This window comes from Micropterus dolomieu, linkage group LG15, assembly GCF_021292245.1.
Source record: "Micropterus dolomieu isolate WLL.071019.BEF.003 ecotype Adirondacks linkage group LG15, ASM2129224v1, whole genome shotgun sequence".
Lineage (NCBI taxonomy): Eukaryota > Metazoa > Chordata > Actinopteri > Centrarchiformes > Centrarchidae > Micropterus > Micropterus dolomieu.
The window spans coordinates 3472587-3488492 of NC_060164.1; the positions used below are offsets into that span (position 1 = coordinate 3472587).

The following is a 15906-nucleotide window of genomic DNA, read 5'->3' on the forward strand; positions in this document are numbered from 1 at the left end:
TACTGGGGAAGATGTCGGTCTTAGGAACGTTCTTAAAATCACAACATAGTTGCTTGGCCCGCAGGTTTGCTCTTTCCTCAGGTGAACAAGCGCTCCGCGAGTAAACGGCAGGCCTCTATGGAGTAACCAAGGCAACAGCTTCTGTGCGCTACACAGCTGTAGCCTATTTAACTTAAGTTAAAATTATAGGCTACATAACTGTACCTGACAGGTCTTCATCTAGCTTTGCGGGGATGCTCTTCCATGTGAATTCCCTCCTGTTGATGTCCTGATAACTATTTAGGAAACAGTAATAGATTCTGGAAACTCACAAATAGCGAGGATCAGTCTCTCTTCCAATGATCTGTGCTGCGCGTTGTGTATAAAAAGTTCAAGACAATTCAACCACTTCACCTCACTCTAACAGGAACACTTGCTACTGAACATAGACCCCAGACTGTTTCTGCTGCTCCCTGTTCAGAAAACCCCGCTAAGAAAACTGGACTCTGATGGTAACTTGTTTTAACGGTGATGCCCTGGATGTGGCAAATAGCTCTGGTTTTATATTTGATTACATTAATGTTTAAGTTGAGATTTACAAGAAATATTTGATTGCTACTGTGTAAAGGGAATACTAAGTAAGTGTGTGCAAACCACGTTATTGCACTTTTGTGTATATAGCAGAACATTTAAATTAAATGTCTGCAACACACTACTTTAGAATTCATTATTCAATTTTGCACATAACTATGTGATTAATCGCAATTAAAAATTGCATTTGCACCACCCTCCTCCTAAAGGACTCTAGTTGTGTGGTCATGTATGATGTGTGTATTTGGGAGTGAGTATAGGTGTGTGTGTTGGGGTGTGTGTTCAGTTGTCATTGTAGTAGTAATACTAGTAATAACAATTATCATCACAGCAGCAGTGACAGCAGAATTAATTGATTAATAGTTGGATAATACATGGTATCAAACACCTAAGTCATATATCTTCTGTTGTATTGTTAATACCTGACATGCATACTGAACGAGACCAGACCACTGCAGATTGTGAGTCTTTGTTTAACAGCCTGATTTGACAATGATACTTTTATGAAAATGCATTAATATATTAAATTCACTAATTAACATGTACATGATGTAGTGCTCTGATAAACTCAGTGTGACCTGTTACCTTAATGTGAAACAGATTAGGGATGTCACTAGTTAACCGTAAATCGGTTAATGACTTAGAATTTGACTTGTTACGCATGTCTGTTTATAGGTTAATTTGCACGTGTGCTTTTCCTCCAGAAAGCCATCAAAGTCAAATGTAAATTGTGTGATGATGCTGTTCAGTTTAGTAGTAGTACTAGCACTATGCTGTACCACATTATCTCCAGCCTATAGCTAGCTAATGTTAAACAGTAAAGATGTAAAGACAGCAAACCATCCTTTCATTCATAGTTCAGTTTTCTGGCAGTTTCTTTATTTTGTGATGTTCTAGAATTGCTGTTCTATGTGTACAAGTAGTAGACATAAATTGACTATTTTGCCTTTCTAACATGGGGACATTTATATCGCAGAATCGCTTTCTATTTCAGGACCATTACACACCTAGAAATAAAATCGCTTATTGCTTTAATATTCGAAGATCTTGTTTTGGCATTTTTCACATGCAGTTAGTCACTGCTAGGGCTGCACGATTTCGAGAAAAGTCATATTGCGATTATTGTGGACAATATTGCGATTCGATTATAATGGAACAAATGGAGTCTACTTGCTTAATTATCAACTAGTATGTATGAGTGTCTTAGTATAATATTATAACATTAAATAAAGAGTTTAATGTTAGTTAATAGTATACTGTTAACAGTAACAGCCTATATTAATTACTATATTCATTATAATTTCATATAAAAATATAGCCTACTATTTTACCCCTAGTTGAATTTTAAATCCAGTTACAGCAGTTTCATTTCTGTTTTCCTTGTGGATGAAAAAGCCTCTACACATTGGTCTCTAATTTGTTAATACTAAGTACTAAGTTTTCAAGAATCATATTGTTCAACATCTGAAAGTTTGCTGTAGCACATCAAACCTTTTTTAATGTCCAGCCCCATCCAGGCTGTGATTAGTTGGTTGACCAAAAGTGAAACTGACAGGCACGTCTGCTTTATGAAAAGTTGAACAACAAAGGGCACCGATACAGCCAACGTTAAATGGCAGCGAGCCAAACCCAAACCTTCCTTATCTTCTCCCAGTTTTCTTACCGCTTCAGCTATCGCCGACGTCTCTCTGTCTCTGTCACAGAGCGAGCAGAGCACCGGCATTTCTCCCAGTGTAACATGGTGCGTCCGACTGTGTTTTTAACGATTAGTGTCACGGGGGGGCGGGGCGGAGGGTTACGGTCGGTCATTGTCTTAAACGTTTCTCGCACACTGCTCATAAATAATTTTTCTGATTGCACGTAGGCTTATCTGTTTGTACAGGCACATGCAAGAGCCCAGTGTGGGCGGGGATAATGAGCAGACTGCAGCAGTGAAGAGAGTGTCACACACACCTTTTCTGTTTTATTAAAATGTCACACTTTTTGCGGGTATGCAGTCGCACATGATGACATCGCAACTGCGATTAGATTAATCGTGCAGCCCTAGTCACTGCTGAGCAAAACAAGAAAGTGGCTGGTAAAGAAATTGAGTGGCTGATTTCTGAAGCCACCAGCCACAATGGCAGATGGACAAAAACGTTTATTTCCAACCCCGACTGCGACACTGACGGTTCAATTCCTGGATGAAATCATGTTTAATAACAAGCTTGTTACACAATAATACGCCAATGTAGTGGAAATGTGCACTGTGTTTTGGCTTAAGAAACATCAGCACGTCTGCTGTGATGTCATGTTATATATAAACATTATAAAACACATACAACAACGCATTCTGACCAGTTACCTGACACAGTAACATGATCACCTGATCCTGGTACTGAGTGGGAGAACTAATGTTAGCACAGCTGAGTAATTAGCAGCTGTAGACATATATCATTTTCGTCCAGCCATGGTAGTCCTAAGAGCTCTATGTGATGTTCATCATCTGATGTGAAGCTGTTCATATTTCCTTTACAGTCTGACCTGATGTTACATGTTGCGGTGATAAAACACTGTTCCTCCTTTCAACTCTTTGAAATGCTGGGGAATGATTTTGGGCTCTTTACCAAGACACTGCCCACACACACCATCCAGAGGAACACCCAGCCTCAGACAGCTGTATGTGCGCACATTATTTTCCCACCACACAAAGCCACTCAGCAAGTACAATACGATGGTGAGCTGTAGTGTATGAGTGCACACACGCGTCATATGTCCCTTCGGTCAGGCTGTCAGCAAGCATCAGCACTCAGGGCCGATTGGAATCAACGGGGCAGATGTGCAAACACGCCTTACTGAGTCCCCCCCCCACCACCACCACCACCACCACCCCCCCAACCCAATCTCGCACTGTAATGGAACAGGGCTTCATTTACCCAGTTCACAGGTGGTCTGTGTGGTGCAGATGCAAGCACACACAGCACAATGAAGTGGCTGAAGTAAACATTGACCAATGAGAGGCAGTGGAGACAGACTGTATGATAAATATGACAAAGGAGAATCCTTTCAGAGCTATAAGCATGGTGTCACTTTAAAGTCCAACATGCTTAAGGTTGAGACTAGAAATCTAATAGCACTATTGATTTAAAAAAAACTTTTAAATAGCTATTATTACGAATAAATATTCTTAAGAATAACTTGACATTTTAATGGCATGTCCAAATCGAAAAACATAATTTGATGCCTAGTGCACACTAACAGTGACATATATATCTATGCATAGAGCTGTTGTACAGCAACACTTAAGTTTTAAGAGAGAACCTGTCCCCATTACCACACTCGAACAAAAACAAAAAAAGGAACATATCCACACATACTTGTGATTGGGTAGCAATATGTAAAGAAAGAGCTACTGTTCAGAACACAAATCACAAAGCAATGATTACAGAGAAGAAGTGAGAACTGACATACCTAGCAAATGTCATATCAGCATATCAGCACCAGTTAAGAATAACTGGGGCGGGAAAATAATATTTGGCGATTTAGAGCCACACTGAGTAAATAGAATGCCTGGGAACTTATATAGCTCATTAAAAAGCAGCCTGTGTCTCTCAGGCCCATTCAAAACCGGTATTGTGACTTTCTATTGTGTGTAGAACCAGAAGGTAAACAGTGATATCCAGCTGGAAGATAAGAGATTTTAAACCAGCCCTGAAAAGCATGTTGAACACAGTCCAAGGGCCCTCCCTGATGATTGGGAAGACAGACATGGTGCAGTGAAAAGCAGGAACAAGCGGCTCACACTGTTTAAAAGGAGGGAATATTCAAATGGCACAAAAACAATTAACATACAGAAGACAAGTGACTGTCTTCATAAGGGAAGCTCAATCTGATCTGGCAATCATCAGAGGAAAAAGGGAGACAGAGAGAAAGATGGCGAATTGACCTTTTCCAGATGGTATAGCCTTTAATCCTTACTACAGAGCCCTGCTGGGGACACGCAGACTGGAGAAGTCCGATAAATCAGGCTCAAATGTCACAGTGAATCTGCATTTCTATGCGTATATTAACAAAATAGGGATACAAGTGCTTTGAAGTGGGTCCACTTGGAGAGGGCTGTGCTAATGGCTGTATTGCTTGAGTATTGGGGTGGAACAGATCGCATATTCAGTACTTACTGGATTGCTGGCTGTACCTTTAACTGACCATGGGGTGTCTTGACTCAATCAGTTCTGGAGAAAGGTTTATATAAATGCATTTGCATAAATGTGAGTAATAAATGAAGGTCTGACTGTGACTGTTCAATTAGCGGTGGAATGTAACATTTACTCAAGCTCTTTGGAGTTTGGGGAGTCAGTAGAGCTACTAAGCTGTTTTTCACAGAGTGGGTTTAGAAAAACCTCATTCTGTTGTACCTCATGCACATGCGTGCATCCACGCAGATGACTCGATACACAGTCCTGCCAATGGTTTCTCACTATTCCATTGATCTACAGGTAGCTGTAATGTGCCAAGAAATGTAGCAATGGGCCAATATGAAGGAAAGAACACAGCTAGCTACTTAACAATGTTTATGTTTAGGAGGGAAGGAAGGTCTGTCTGTCTCTGTCCTGTCCATCTGTCAGTATGAATGCTCAAATTTAAACAGCAGTCTGTGACTATATTACACTGTAAAAAAGGATTCTGTGGTCATGTAGATTTTAATTAATGTATTAGGTAAAATATATTCAATATGTTCAATATTGTGTTTTTGATTTTGAGGCAAATGTTTAATTAAATGTCGAATAAAAATGTTTGGAATAAAATCCACCCATTGTAGTTAAATAAAACATAAGCATCTATCTATATCTAATACCAAATAGAGAGGATATTGAGTGAATTCAAATTAATGTAATCACACAAATTTTAATTGAAAAGCACTTCCTGTCAAGGATTCCCATGATGCATGGCAGTGAAGGGAGTTTTATTAAAATTAGCTAATAAGTCTCCTATTTTTTTGAAATACAAAATTTACTTTGTGAATCATGTTTTTTTAAACGTGTGTGTTTAGAATATAGTGTTTTCTGTTGGTAATGGTCATTCTTGTGGTGTTTTTTTTCTATACAGTCTATGGTTTACTATTGAAACCAGGAGTGAAGTGAAGTTTTATTTGATAAGTTCGGCTGCACTGATCATTGACCGATGTATTGAAAGCAATTCTCTTGTACGGTCGAGTCTACAAGTATATGACAACACATTTGTGGCCATGCGTGGGTCCCCTACCTAGCCGGTGGCCTGGGTCGGCTGCCCCCATGCACCCATGCTATCTTCTTTATGTGTAGATGATTAATACTCAATTATATATCATTGATATAGCGTGGTTTGCTTATGTAAACAAACCACACTCAGTGGGCAGGGGAGATGGCTTCACCCTGATCTATAGCGAGAGTATAAAACTAACACCACTCTCTCTACCTGATCAGTCTTCCTGCTGGCTGTTTAGCTTGGTGGACCTGCAGCCACCATTGTAGCTGTTCTCTACAGACCACCAAAATGATCATATTTTTAATCACTGAACTCTTGATTTTAACCACCCTTAGTGCTTTATCTGCTAACATTATCTTAATGGTTATTGTTTATTTTAATAACACTGATAATAGGTTCACTAAATATTTTAAAGCAATGTTAGACTGCTTCAATCTAACACAATACATCAACTTCATAACACACACAAAAGACCATATATCCTGGACAGTCTGTTGTTCTGGCATCTTATCCATACAACATCACAGCAGCTCAGTTACCCATCTCAGACCATAAAGCTGTGTTGTTCAACACCAACCTACTGCTCAGAAAGTCAAGGGTGAATCATATCATCCTGCCACAGATATGTGGTGCAGTCAATATTGACTCCCAGCTATGTACAGCGTGCTGACCTCGACAGCCTAGCCTGTATTCTAACGTTGACATAGCTATCATTATTAGCTAGACTCCTCACATGCTTGTTAATAACTTTTTTTAAGATGGGTCTTCAACAATGACAGCGTTGTGTTGGACAGATTTGTGCAGTGGTTTTCATGATAGAGAGAGAGAGTGAGCGAGCATGAAGGAGGTACTGATCGATTGTATGTGTGTCCAGCACTGCAATCAAATACGATTTTAAATAGGCCTACTAAAAAGTGAAAATCAATATGTGGCGATCAGCGTTGAATTTGTGGCCGCCACAAATAAATCAATGTATGGGAATGACTGACGATCATATATTCCAATAAAAATACTCAATATGTGAAACCTTATGTTATGCAAATATCTCTTTTCTCCACAGTGAAAAGATTACTCAAACCACCTGAAATCAATACAAAGAGTAAACTTTCAAATGAACAGCAATCTACTTTTTGGACTTTTTTCAGCTCCACAATTACTGCAATTCACAAGCAGTTGACCTCTGCTAACATAACTTCCCATCAGAAATTGAAATTGTCCACATCCACTGTCCTACGTGTTCAGTCTACCACCTGAAAACCACCAACTCCACATGTCAGCTGGATCCAATCCCCACAACCACAGTTAAAGCATGCTTGCTCTCTATCACTTCCTTGATAACCTCCATTACCAACTTCTCTCTGCCTGCTGGTTCCGCCTTCACAGAAAGTTGCCATAATCAGACCAACTCTGAAAAAAACTGGTCTAGACTGTAATGACCAAAACAACTTCAACCTATTTCTATTTCTTTCCATTCATGTCCAAAATTCCTGAGAGGGTAGGCTAGCTGCATCTCAACTACCGATCTACTTCGACAACAATAACCTACAGTACCTCGATGATTGCATCAGCTCCGAATGGATTGTCTGACTGGCATTGGAGCTGGGGGCACAGTGTGTCAGTGGTTTGCCTCCTACCTTCATTTTCACGGTTATGCTGACGATTCACAGCTTTATGTATCCACTAAGCCCAGTTCAGCTCTCCCCTCCAGTACACTCACAGCCTGTCTCTAAGATATACAGATGACAAACAACTACCTAAAATTTAGCATTGTAAGACAGAGGTACTGCTCATCAGTTCTTAGTCCACACTCTCAAAAACTAATATCTGTTCACTCCGCATTGCTGAAGTCATCAGACCTGTCTCCACACAGTTTAAGAGCCTTGGTGTCATCCTGGACAGATCCCTTTCTTTCTCAAGTCATATAAATAATGTCTCCTACATTGCCTTTATCCATCTGCAAAACATCTCCAGACTACATCCTGCTTTAACACTCCCTCCCGGCAATCTTCCACAGCAGGTCTACTGGTACTTCCAGCCATCAACCTCTGCACAGCCAGGGCCTTCTCCTACGCTGCACCCAAACTTCAGAATGCTCTTCCCCCTCACATCCACATACTGGACTCTACTACAGAATTCAACGCTGCTCTTAAACCCATCTTTTCGAACTAGCTTACTCACTTTAATAGCATGCACTGCGTATCATTTTATACTGCAATATCAATAATATTTTTACCTGATGGTTGTTTTATTATTTATGCTATGTTTTCTTATTGCTGTGACGACGCCATTAAAAAATAAGTATCATTTTTGTTGTTGTTGCTTGGCTAGCGAGGTTCTTCAGGTCTGTTTACAGTGAGTTTAGAGTTCATCAGCCCTAAAAGTGTTTAAGTTGAACTAGGGTGACTTTCTCACAGCTCATGGAACATGTTTACTGCCATGCAATAAATAAATTCATAATGAGTGGTAACAAGACATCAACTGGCCAAACACACCGAATCATCTGTCAAATGGCCAAGAATTGCCGCTCAGATAATAATAAGCTCAAAAGGACAAAAAGTCTTATATATGCTAATTGTCGGGGAAAATGATTTTGACCACTTCCAGGAGCCTGACAGGATATTGCGTCAGTATGTGACTGATAAGCTACATACATGTGAGATTAATGTTATGCTTTGAAGAGCCATTTATATTAAGCAGTATATACATGTATTTGTACTTTTCCATCTTATAATCAGTGTATTACATGAGTACTGGACTTCAGTTGGAAGCAGACCAGATGTTTCCGTTGACTAGGCAACGTTGATTTGAGGAGTGTTACATCTTATGATATTACATTTAATAAATGAGACTAATTTGTATCATCTGAATGTATATTTGTAAGTAAATGTTAACTCTGAACTCCAATACTGTTAAACAGAAAAATATACAATGAACTACTTTGAAAGAGAAATGACAGAGGAACATAATGTGGTTAGTTCTGAGAGGAAGAGCTGATATTTCACTGCCCCCTGCTGGGCGAGAGTTCAACTCCTCCAAAGTCAGTAGACATTTTGTGAAAGCACAGTGCAGGACAACAACTGTTCAGCAGAATACAATCTTTGAGCCATTGCAAATGTCAGAAGTGTGTGGCAAGGACAGAAGCATCAGGCTTTGCTGGAGCCGGAGCCAGAGCCAGAGTAATTAGAGCTGACATTTCACTCTAAAGCGGTCATTAGTCACTTCCAAACAAGCCTGATGTGATAACTGTAATATCTCTAAATTGCAGCAATTAGAAAAGGTTCGCCAGAGGGGCCTGAAAATTTTCTTTGCCGCTCAAAATGTCACCAATGGGACAATCTCATCACTGCAATTAAAATGAAAATAAGCTTGTATTAATGTGACAATAAGACAAGGTATCCAATATGCGGCATTTACAGAGGAAGTATTCCTGTTCTCACTCAAGATTCAGCAGCTCTATTGTTGGAAACTGGTAGAGCTCAGCAACAGGTATTACCAACACATATTTGACTGTTACAGCCCTTTGGATAGAGGAGTAAAATTAAAATGCTTTTGGCATCATTCTAGAGAAATCTGACAGAAATACACAAAGTCAATGGTCATGATTGCATTCATTCTTGATATGATATTGCTGCAAACCGCTTTTGCAACACTGATTAACCTAAAAATGAATGTCAATTTAGCACATTGAATTTAATTAAAATGAGTAATGACACATAGCCAGTCTAATTCATCAGGTGTATTGATACTCTATCAGTGTTCAAACAAACATTCAATCTGGTTTCTTATTTGGTGGAACATGGTGAAGCTGCTTTGTTGTATTTTCAGTTTGGGTTAGGTCTGTTGTACACTGTGCACCACAATACATAATGGCATAACAACCTCAGACACAAGGATTTGGCCTCAGCGCCATCGGTATTATTTGGAACACATAGAAACACCACTACCATCCAAACATCTGGACTTTTGTGAGAAAGTAATTTTTAACTATTTAGTATTGTAACTTTGCACACTTCCCATAGTAGATCTAATGTACACTTTTATATAGATTCAGAAAAAATAACAATTCTAAAAGTAGATTCCTGTACCAGAGGAATGAGAAGGAAAACAAGGAGGAAAGAGGAGTGAAGTCTGTTGTTAAAGGAAGGAGAACCCACCCGTTTGATAGAGCTGCGAGTCTTCTCCTTCCACTCATGGCTGCTCAGCTCCAGTGTGCAGTGGACGTAGGTTTCTCGGTCATAGGAGCCCAGGATGAACAGTCTGCAGCGATACCAAACAAGACATGTGAGAACTACAGCATCGTGAGATAATACCACTAAGACAAGCACCAATAATGTCAAATGTGTGTTCATTGCATTGTGTTTCTTTAAAGAGGTACTGCACACTTTAACGTGTTTTTTGACTAATGTAACATTTACATACATTTATTCATTTAGCTGACGCTTTTATCCAAAGAGGTTGCACGCCTCTGGAGCAACTAGGGGTTAAGTGTCTTGCTCAGGGACACATTGGTGGATTCCCCAATGTAACTGTACTGTATAACTGATGAAACACATCGATGCTGGTGTTAATTTTGCCATTTCTTACCAAACTTATAAAAATCTGCATTTCATGGGTTAAAAATGGCTCAACACACCATCTACTGTTTTAAATCATCCTGAACCTGGGCCAATGATAATGAGTCAAACATTACGGACTCATTTACATCATGTGTACACACCCTCTCATCAGGATTGGGCGGCCCACCTCCCCAAGCCTTCAGTTGGAGTCTGTGAAACTGCGCTTTTCAAATATATGCTGATGGAGACTCACTGCTCACAGGACTTTGCGCTAGTTTTCACGAACCTTTTGCTAAAACTTTGTACCTTATCCCTGAAATCGAATTTTCTCCATCAGCTTCTTACCCTGAGAGCTAACGCCTTACAGTATATAAAAGTAAATAAAAAGTAATTTCACAAGAGACTTTCTCGAGAGATTTTCACATGTGCACCAATCTGGATTTAGCAACATTTGAACCAAAGACTGATGCCAATTTCTTCTTCTTTAATTTTGATTGTTGTACATTTAAAAATGTAATACTAATGATTTGACATGTTTTCAGGTGCTTTAATGCCCTTTTATGTCTGACTCTGAATAACCTTGTTGTTAAAAGATGCAGTACAAATTAACTTGCCTTAACCAAGAATTTGGTCATTGTTTCCCAAAGAAATCTATAGAAACAAATAGTCTAAACTTCTGTCACCTGTAAGCACTGCTGTGTTGAGTCTGGTTTGCTCTAACCACAGAGACATGCAGTCGTACATCTTGCAGTAGTGTCTTGTTCCATCATGATATTTCACTCTCAAGGCAACAACCTGAGGTTATAAAGGCTTTATTGATCTTTCTCCACTTAACATTATGTGAGAGGACTAATGTGATCGTGTAAATTCTTTGCATCGACGCTTCGTTTAATCCATATAACTACTGTTTCGCATGGACATTTATTACTGTCGCACATCGCGCTTACGCTGTGAACACGATTATTATGGAGCTGTTTGCAAAGTGGAGGAAGAGAGAGAATAGCTAGGGACAAAGAAGAAAGTGTCCAAAGTATGGGATTATTTCAAGCTAAAGAAAACAACAACTCCGTAGTGTGACCAGTACGAGCATCTACAGAGACATGATGCTGGCCATCAAGAAGACTCCGTTTCCTCTGCCTACATGGATAGATGCTTCCCTCTGCTGGGCACTTACAGCATACAAAACCTCATAGTAATATATAGTATATTTGTGATAGAGATTACTATAGACATAGTAATCTCTATTACATATGCAGGAAACTGTGATATTATCTAATAACAGTCAAATTTAGGCCAGGAGGTCTCCAAACATATGAGTTGACGCCTATATAGAAGGTGATGTAGAATGGTAGGGGAAGAAGAGACACAGTGTGAGTGTAATGGGCAGGACATGAATTATGGATGAGGGTGATCTGATCATCCTGTGTTCTATCACACACATCCAACCATGGATCAGCGCGCGCACACACACACACACACACACACACACACACACACACGTCTGTCTCTCCAAGGCAACGAAGAATAGGTCTTTCTGTCAGGGCGGGCCTGGGCTAATTGATTTCACTCTTTGGCCAATTAAAATTTAAACATGCCAGCTTTGTACAGAGAGGGAATTTTTTGTCTCAGAAAGGAGAACCTGGTGAGAGAGAGTGTGGTCTGTCCAATATAATGGGCTTCACAGATGCTACAGGGTTTGAAGACGCTGTGTAACGGCTGCTGCCACTGTCGCAGGTGTGATGAGGAAACAGTTATAATTCAGATTGCATAAAAACCAATTGATCAGTGTTTCCCTTATATAGAATTTATACGGGTGGTCGATTCAACTAGATTTTGTTTGTATTTACAACATTCCTCTATGAAAAGTAATTTCAAAATGCTGATTGTTCAAAAAGTCTTGGCATATTGCCAATGTTGGTACACCTTGTCTGTTTGCTTTTGGTGAGTACAGAGAGGCGTAACATGTGAGTGCGTCGAACAAGAACTGTCAGGACTACCGTAAAACTGTGAATAATAGCCCGGGCTTTTATTTGCTATAATCACTGAATTGACCCTGCCTATATTTGGGACATGCCTTTAATTCCTTTTGCAAAAAACTGAACCAACTATGAAAGCAGTTTATTAAATGAATTAAACAGTATAAATATTACTTGCATAAAAACGATCAAATAATATCAAATACGCGTCATTCATTTGATCCCGCTCCGACAGACGGCTTATGCACTTTTATTTTGTAGGCAGCAACGTAACGAAAACAAACATACCCAACAACAGGGTGCAGGATGAGAGAAGTGTGGCAGAAGTTAGCAGACAGAGAGCGACGGACTTCACATGACAGGAATTATGACTTGGATTCATTTTTCATGAAAAGCTGCTTTGATTCTTTTGACCGGTGGATCCTTACAGACTAAAGGAAAATACATAATCAAGGAACGGACACATTCGGACTTAACGAGTGCTTCAGAGGTAACAGGAGTCGGCCCTTTGTTTTCTCATCTCTTACACCATGCCAGTTACACCGGTAAATCTACATTAATTAGACTTTGGCTCGTTCGCGTTAAATGAACTGAACGATTGAATTGTGGAGAATCTAACCGATCTAACGATGTGCAGCATGTCCACACTGACATATTGATCATCCCTTTAAACATTAATATTTCTATTAACGATCTAAGCAGCTTAGAAGCAGCTAAAGCGGGCGAGCCGGCGGGGTTTAAGAGGTTTTATACATCCAAAGAACTTCTATAAAAACCAGACCAGGCGTTTAATGGAGACCTGCGCTTATTTGTCAAAATCTGTTCCCACACCAGGCCAGTAAACAGGGTAGGCAGCAACTTGGGATTCACTATTAATTGAAGTTTCATGGTAAATACAGGAAACATAGTCATTAACATATATTATATTGTCATTTTAAAACAGGAAAAGGGTCTAGGGAGCACATTATTGTCTGAATTATTTCTGCATGATGCAACATTAAGTTTTCCCAAAATGCAACAACCAGCAACCAGGAGAAAGAGCCTCAGAACGAAAACACACAAAGGAATGTGGACAGAGGAACTACAGCAGAAATTCAACTGTCTTACCTGCTACATTCAGTGAGGGTGACTTTCAGTCGGCCTTCCACCAGCCTGCTGTCCTGGACTGACAGGTCCAAATCACAAGCCGGACCCAGAGGGGGCTGTACTTGGAATGGGAAGAAGGGCTTGTATCTGGAGAGACACACAGTAAATATCCAAAGTCCATTTTAAATCAGGGTTTCCACTATGGCATTGATGTAAACTCCACTGAGCACCAGTAAATAATATAGTAAAAAAAACAACAACTAATGAAGCTGTTCCCACACAGATACCTTGTCATTACCCTTAACATGAATTCACACTTTGATATTACATTTAATACCAGCAGTCAAATGTTGATTTTCAGTGAACAAACTGTTAATCAGATTTGAAAAACCTGAAAGCTTTGAAAGCTATGAACTGACACACAGTGGGGAATGATCAGCTCTGGTTTGTGAAGAATGTAAGCAGCAGGCAGAGTCAGGGTGAATGCTGGCCACACTGCCTGCTTCTGTTGGGTGTGGTGCTTGGTGGAGAAGTGGCTCCCTAAGTGCAGCAGGCCTAAGTCTTAATAAGAACAGTCATTGTAATGTATAAACATGACGTCTGAGAGCACACACACCCGTCCTTTGCTATTTTGGGCTCCTGGTGCAACTGTTGCTGGCCTGAGGCTCCTGCTGTTCTAAATACTGGACTTTGTTCAGGCAAATCACCCACATGAATCTGATGTTACTGTCTGTTCATAAGGGTGCTCTGATGGGTACACACACACAGTCAAGGTTTTGTAACGGTCAATCCCACAAACGGAGGAAAGATTCTCACTCATCAGAAAGAGAAACGTTTAGCATCTACACTGTTTGTGAAGAGAGTATCCTTCTCTCTTGACCAGACTCTGACAGATATAGTTATACTACATTCATAGTTCCAGTCGAGGTTCCTGTTTCTATTGTATCGTTTCTATTACTAAATGTGAAATATGACCAGTGAAGAGTTCAAATAAAATGAAATGCAGGTTAAAATACAATTTAAAATTAAGATCTGATTTGAAAAAGCTATTGGGTTCTCTTAGTGTGATGTGCAATGGAAAGATTTGTGTTTATATGTAGCTTGGGTTAAGTTGCAAGTAGCAGAATGCTGACCTGCTTGTAGATTTTCTGAGCTGCAAATCAAACCGAATCAGGACTGCAATGATGGGGCAGTATAAGCTCATCTAATGTCAGTGTATTACCTGACACCTTGTCTATTCATTACTGTGTCATGCATGCAGTACACATGTGCTAGAGTTAAGAAGGCCGAAAATAAAGACTGAAGTTAAAAATGAGTGACCAAACAGCACCAGGAGATAAAACAGACACCTGCAGCTTCGCAGTCTACATCGTTAGATTGAATTGCGAGACGTGGATCAACCTCACTGACATGGAGGTGGTCTGGCTTTGAAAAGATGATGTTGCTTGAAAGACGTCAATCTGCAAACTGTGTAGAATATCGGGTGCCGTTAAAGTCAGCTGTCCACGTCAGACCTGAACCAGCAAGGTACCAGCACGGAAACACACTCCGATTCAAACAATCAGAATCAAAGCCATTACAACAACCGCTACGACAGAAACACAGGGCTACAGACGGATGAAATGGTTCACTCCACCTGCACTGTGTGTCAGTAACACTTGGCTGGTGATTTCAGTGTTTTTATGCTTCAGTTTTAAACTCACTACTCACTTTGCGATTAATTCTGCACTGTCTGGACACCCTGTAGATTTATTGTGAATCAGTGTCCAGTTATTGTGCTCTTGCTCAAAGTAAGAACCACACAAAGACCTAAGAATGGACAAATCGTACAAAAGCCCTTCTAATGTTAAAAAGAGCATTTACAGTCCCCATTTGAATCAATCAGCTTAGTTGACAGTCCAGCTAGTAATGTTTCAAAAGGCTTTAGGCCTGATACAAAAGACAGAAAGTCGGAAACTCTGATCACAAAGCTCTTATTAGATTACCCTCCCTCTCTGACCTACTTAAAAAGGACCCACACACATATTGGCTAAAACCTGGAATGCTGTTACGCTATCCATTTTCAGGCCTGGCTGCCATCATGCATACAGTGGGTACGGAAAGTATTCAGACCCCTTTAAATTTTTCACTCTTTGTTTCATTGCAGCCATTTTCCAAAAATCAAAAAAGTTCATTTTATTTCTCAGTAATGTACACTCAGCACCCCATCTTGACAGAAAAAAAACAGAAATGTAGAAATTTTTGCAAATTTATTAAAAAAGAAAAACTGAAATATCACATGGTCATAAGTATTCAGACCCTTTGCCGTGACACTCATATTTAACTCAGGTGCTGTCTATTTCTTCTGATCCTCCTTGAGATGGTTCTACACCTTCATTTGAGTCCAGCTGTGTTTGATTATACTGATTGGACTTGATTAGGAAAGCCACACACCTGTCTATATAAGACCTTACAGCTCACAGTGCATGTCAGAGCAAATGAGAATCATGAGGTCA

The 15906-nt window shown here is 39.9% G+C and overlaps 1 protein-coding gene across 1 annotated transcript in view; it reads right to left on the reverse strand.

The window, feature by feature from the left end:
* Positions 1-15906, reverse strand: part of pdzd8 (PDZ domain containing 8) — a 58961-nt gene that overhangs the window by 25191 nt on the left and 17864 nt on the right. Inside the window, exons 2-3 of the mRNA XM_046070740.1 lie at positions 13433-13558; positions 9948-10050 (exon numbers count right to left, since the gene is read on the reverse strand). Coding sequence (XP_045926696.1) covers positions 9948-10050; positions 13433-13558 — 229 coding nt within the window. The remainder of the gene's footprint in view (positions 1-9947; positions 10051-13432; positions 13559-15906) is intronic.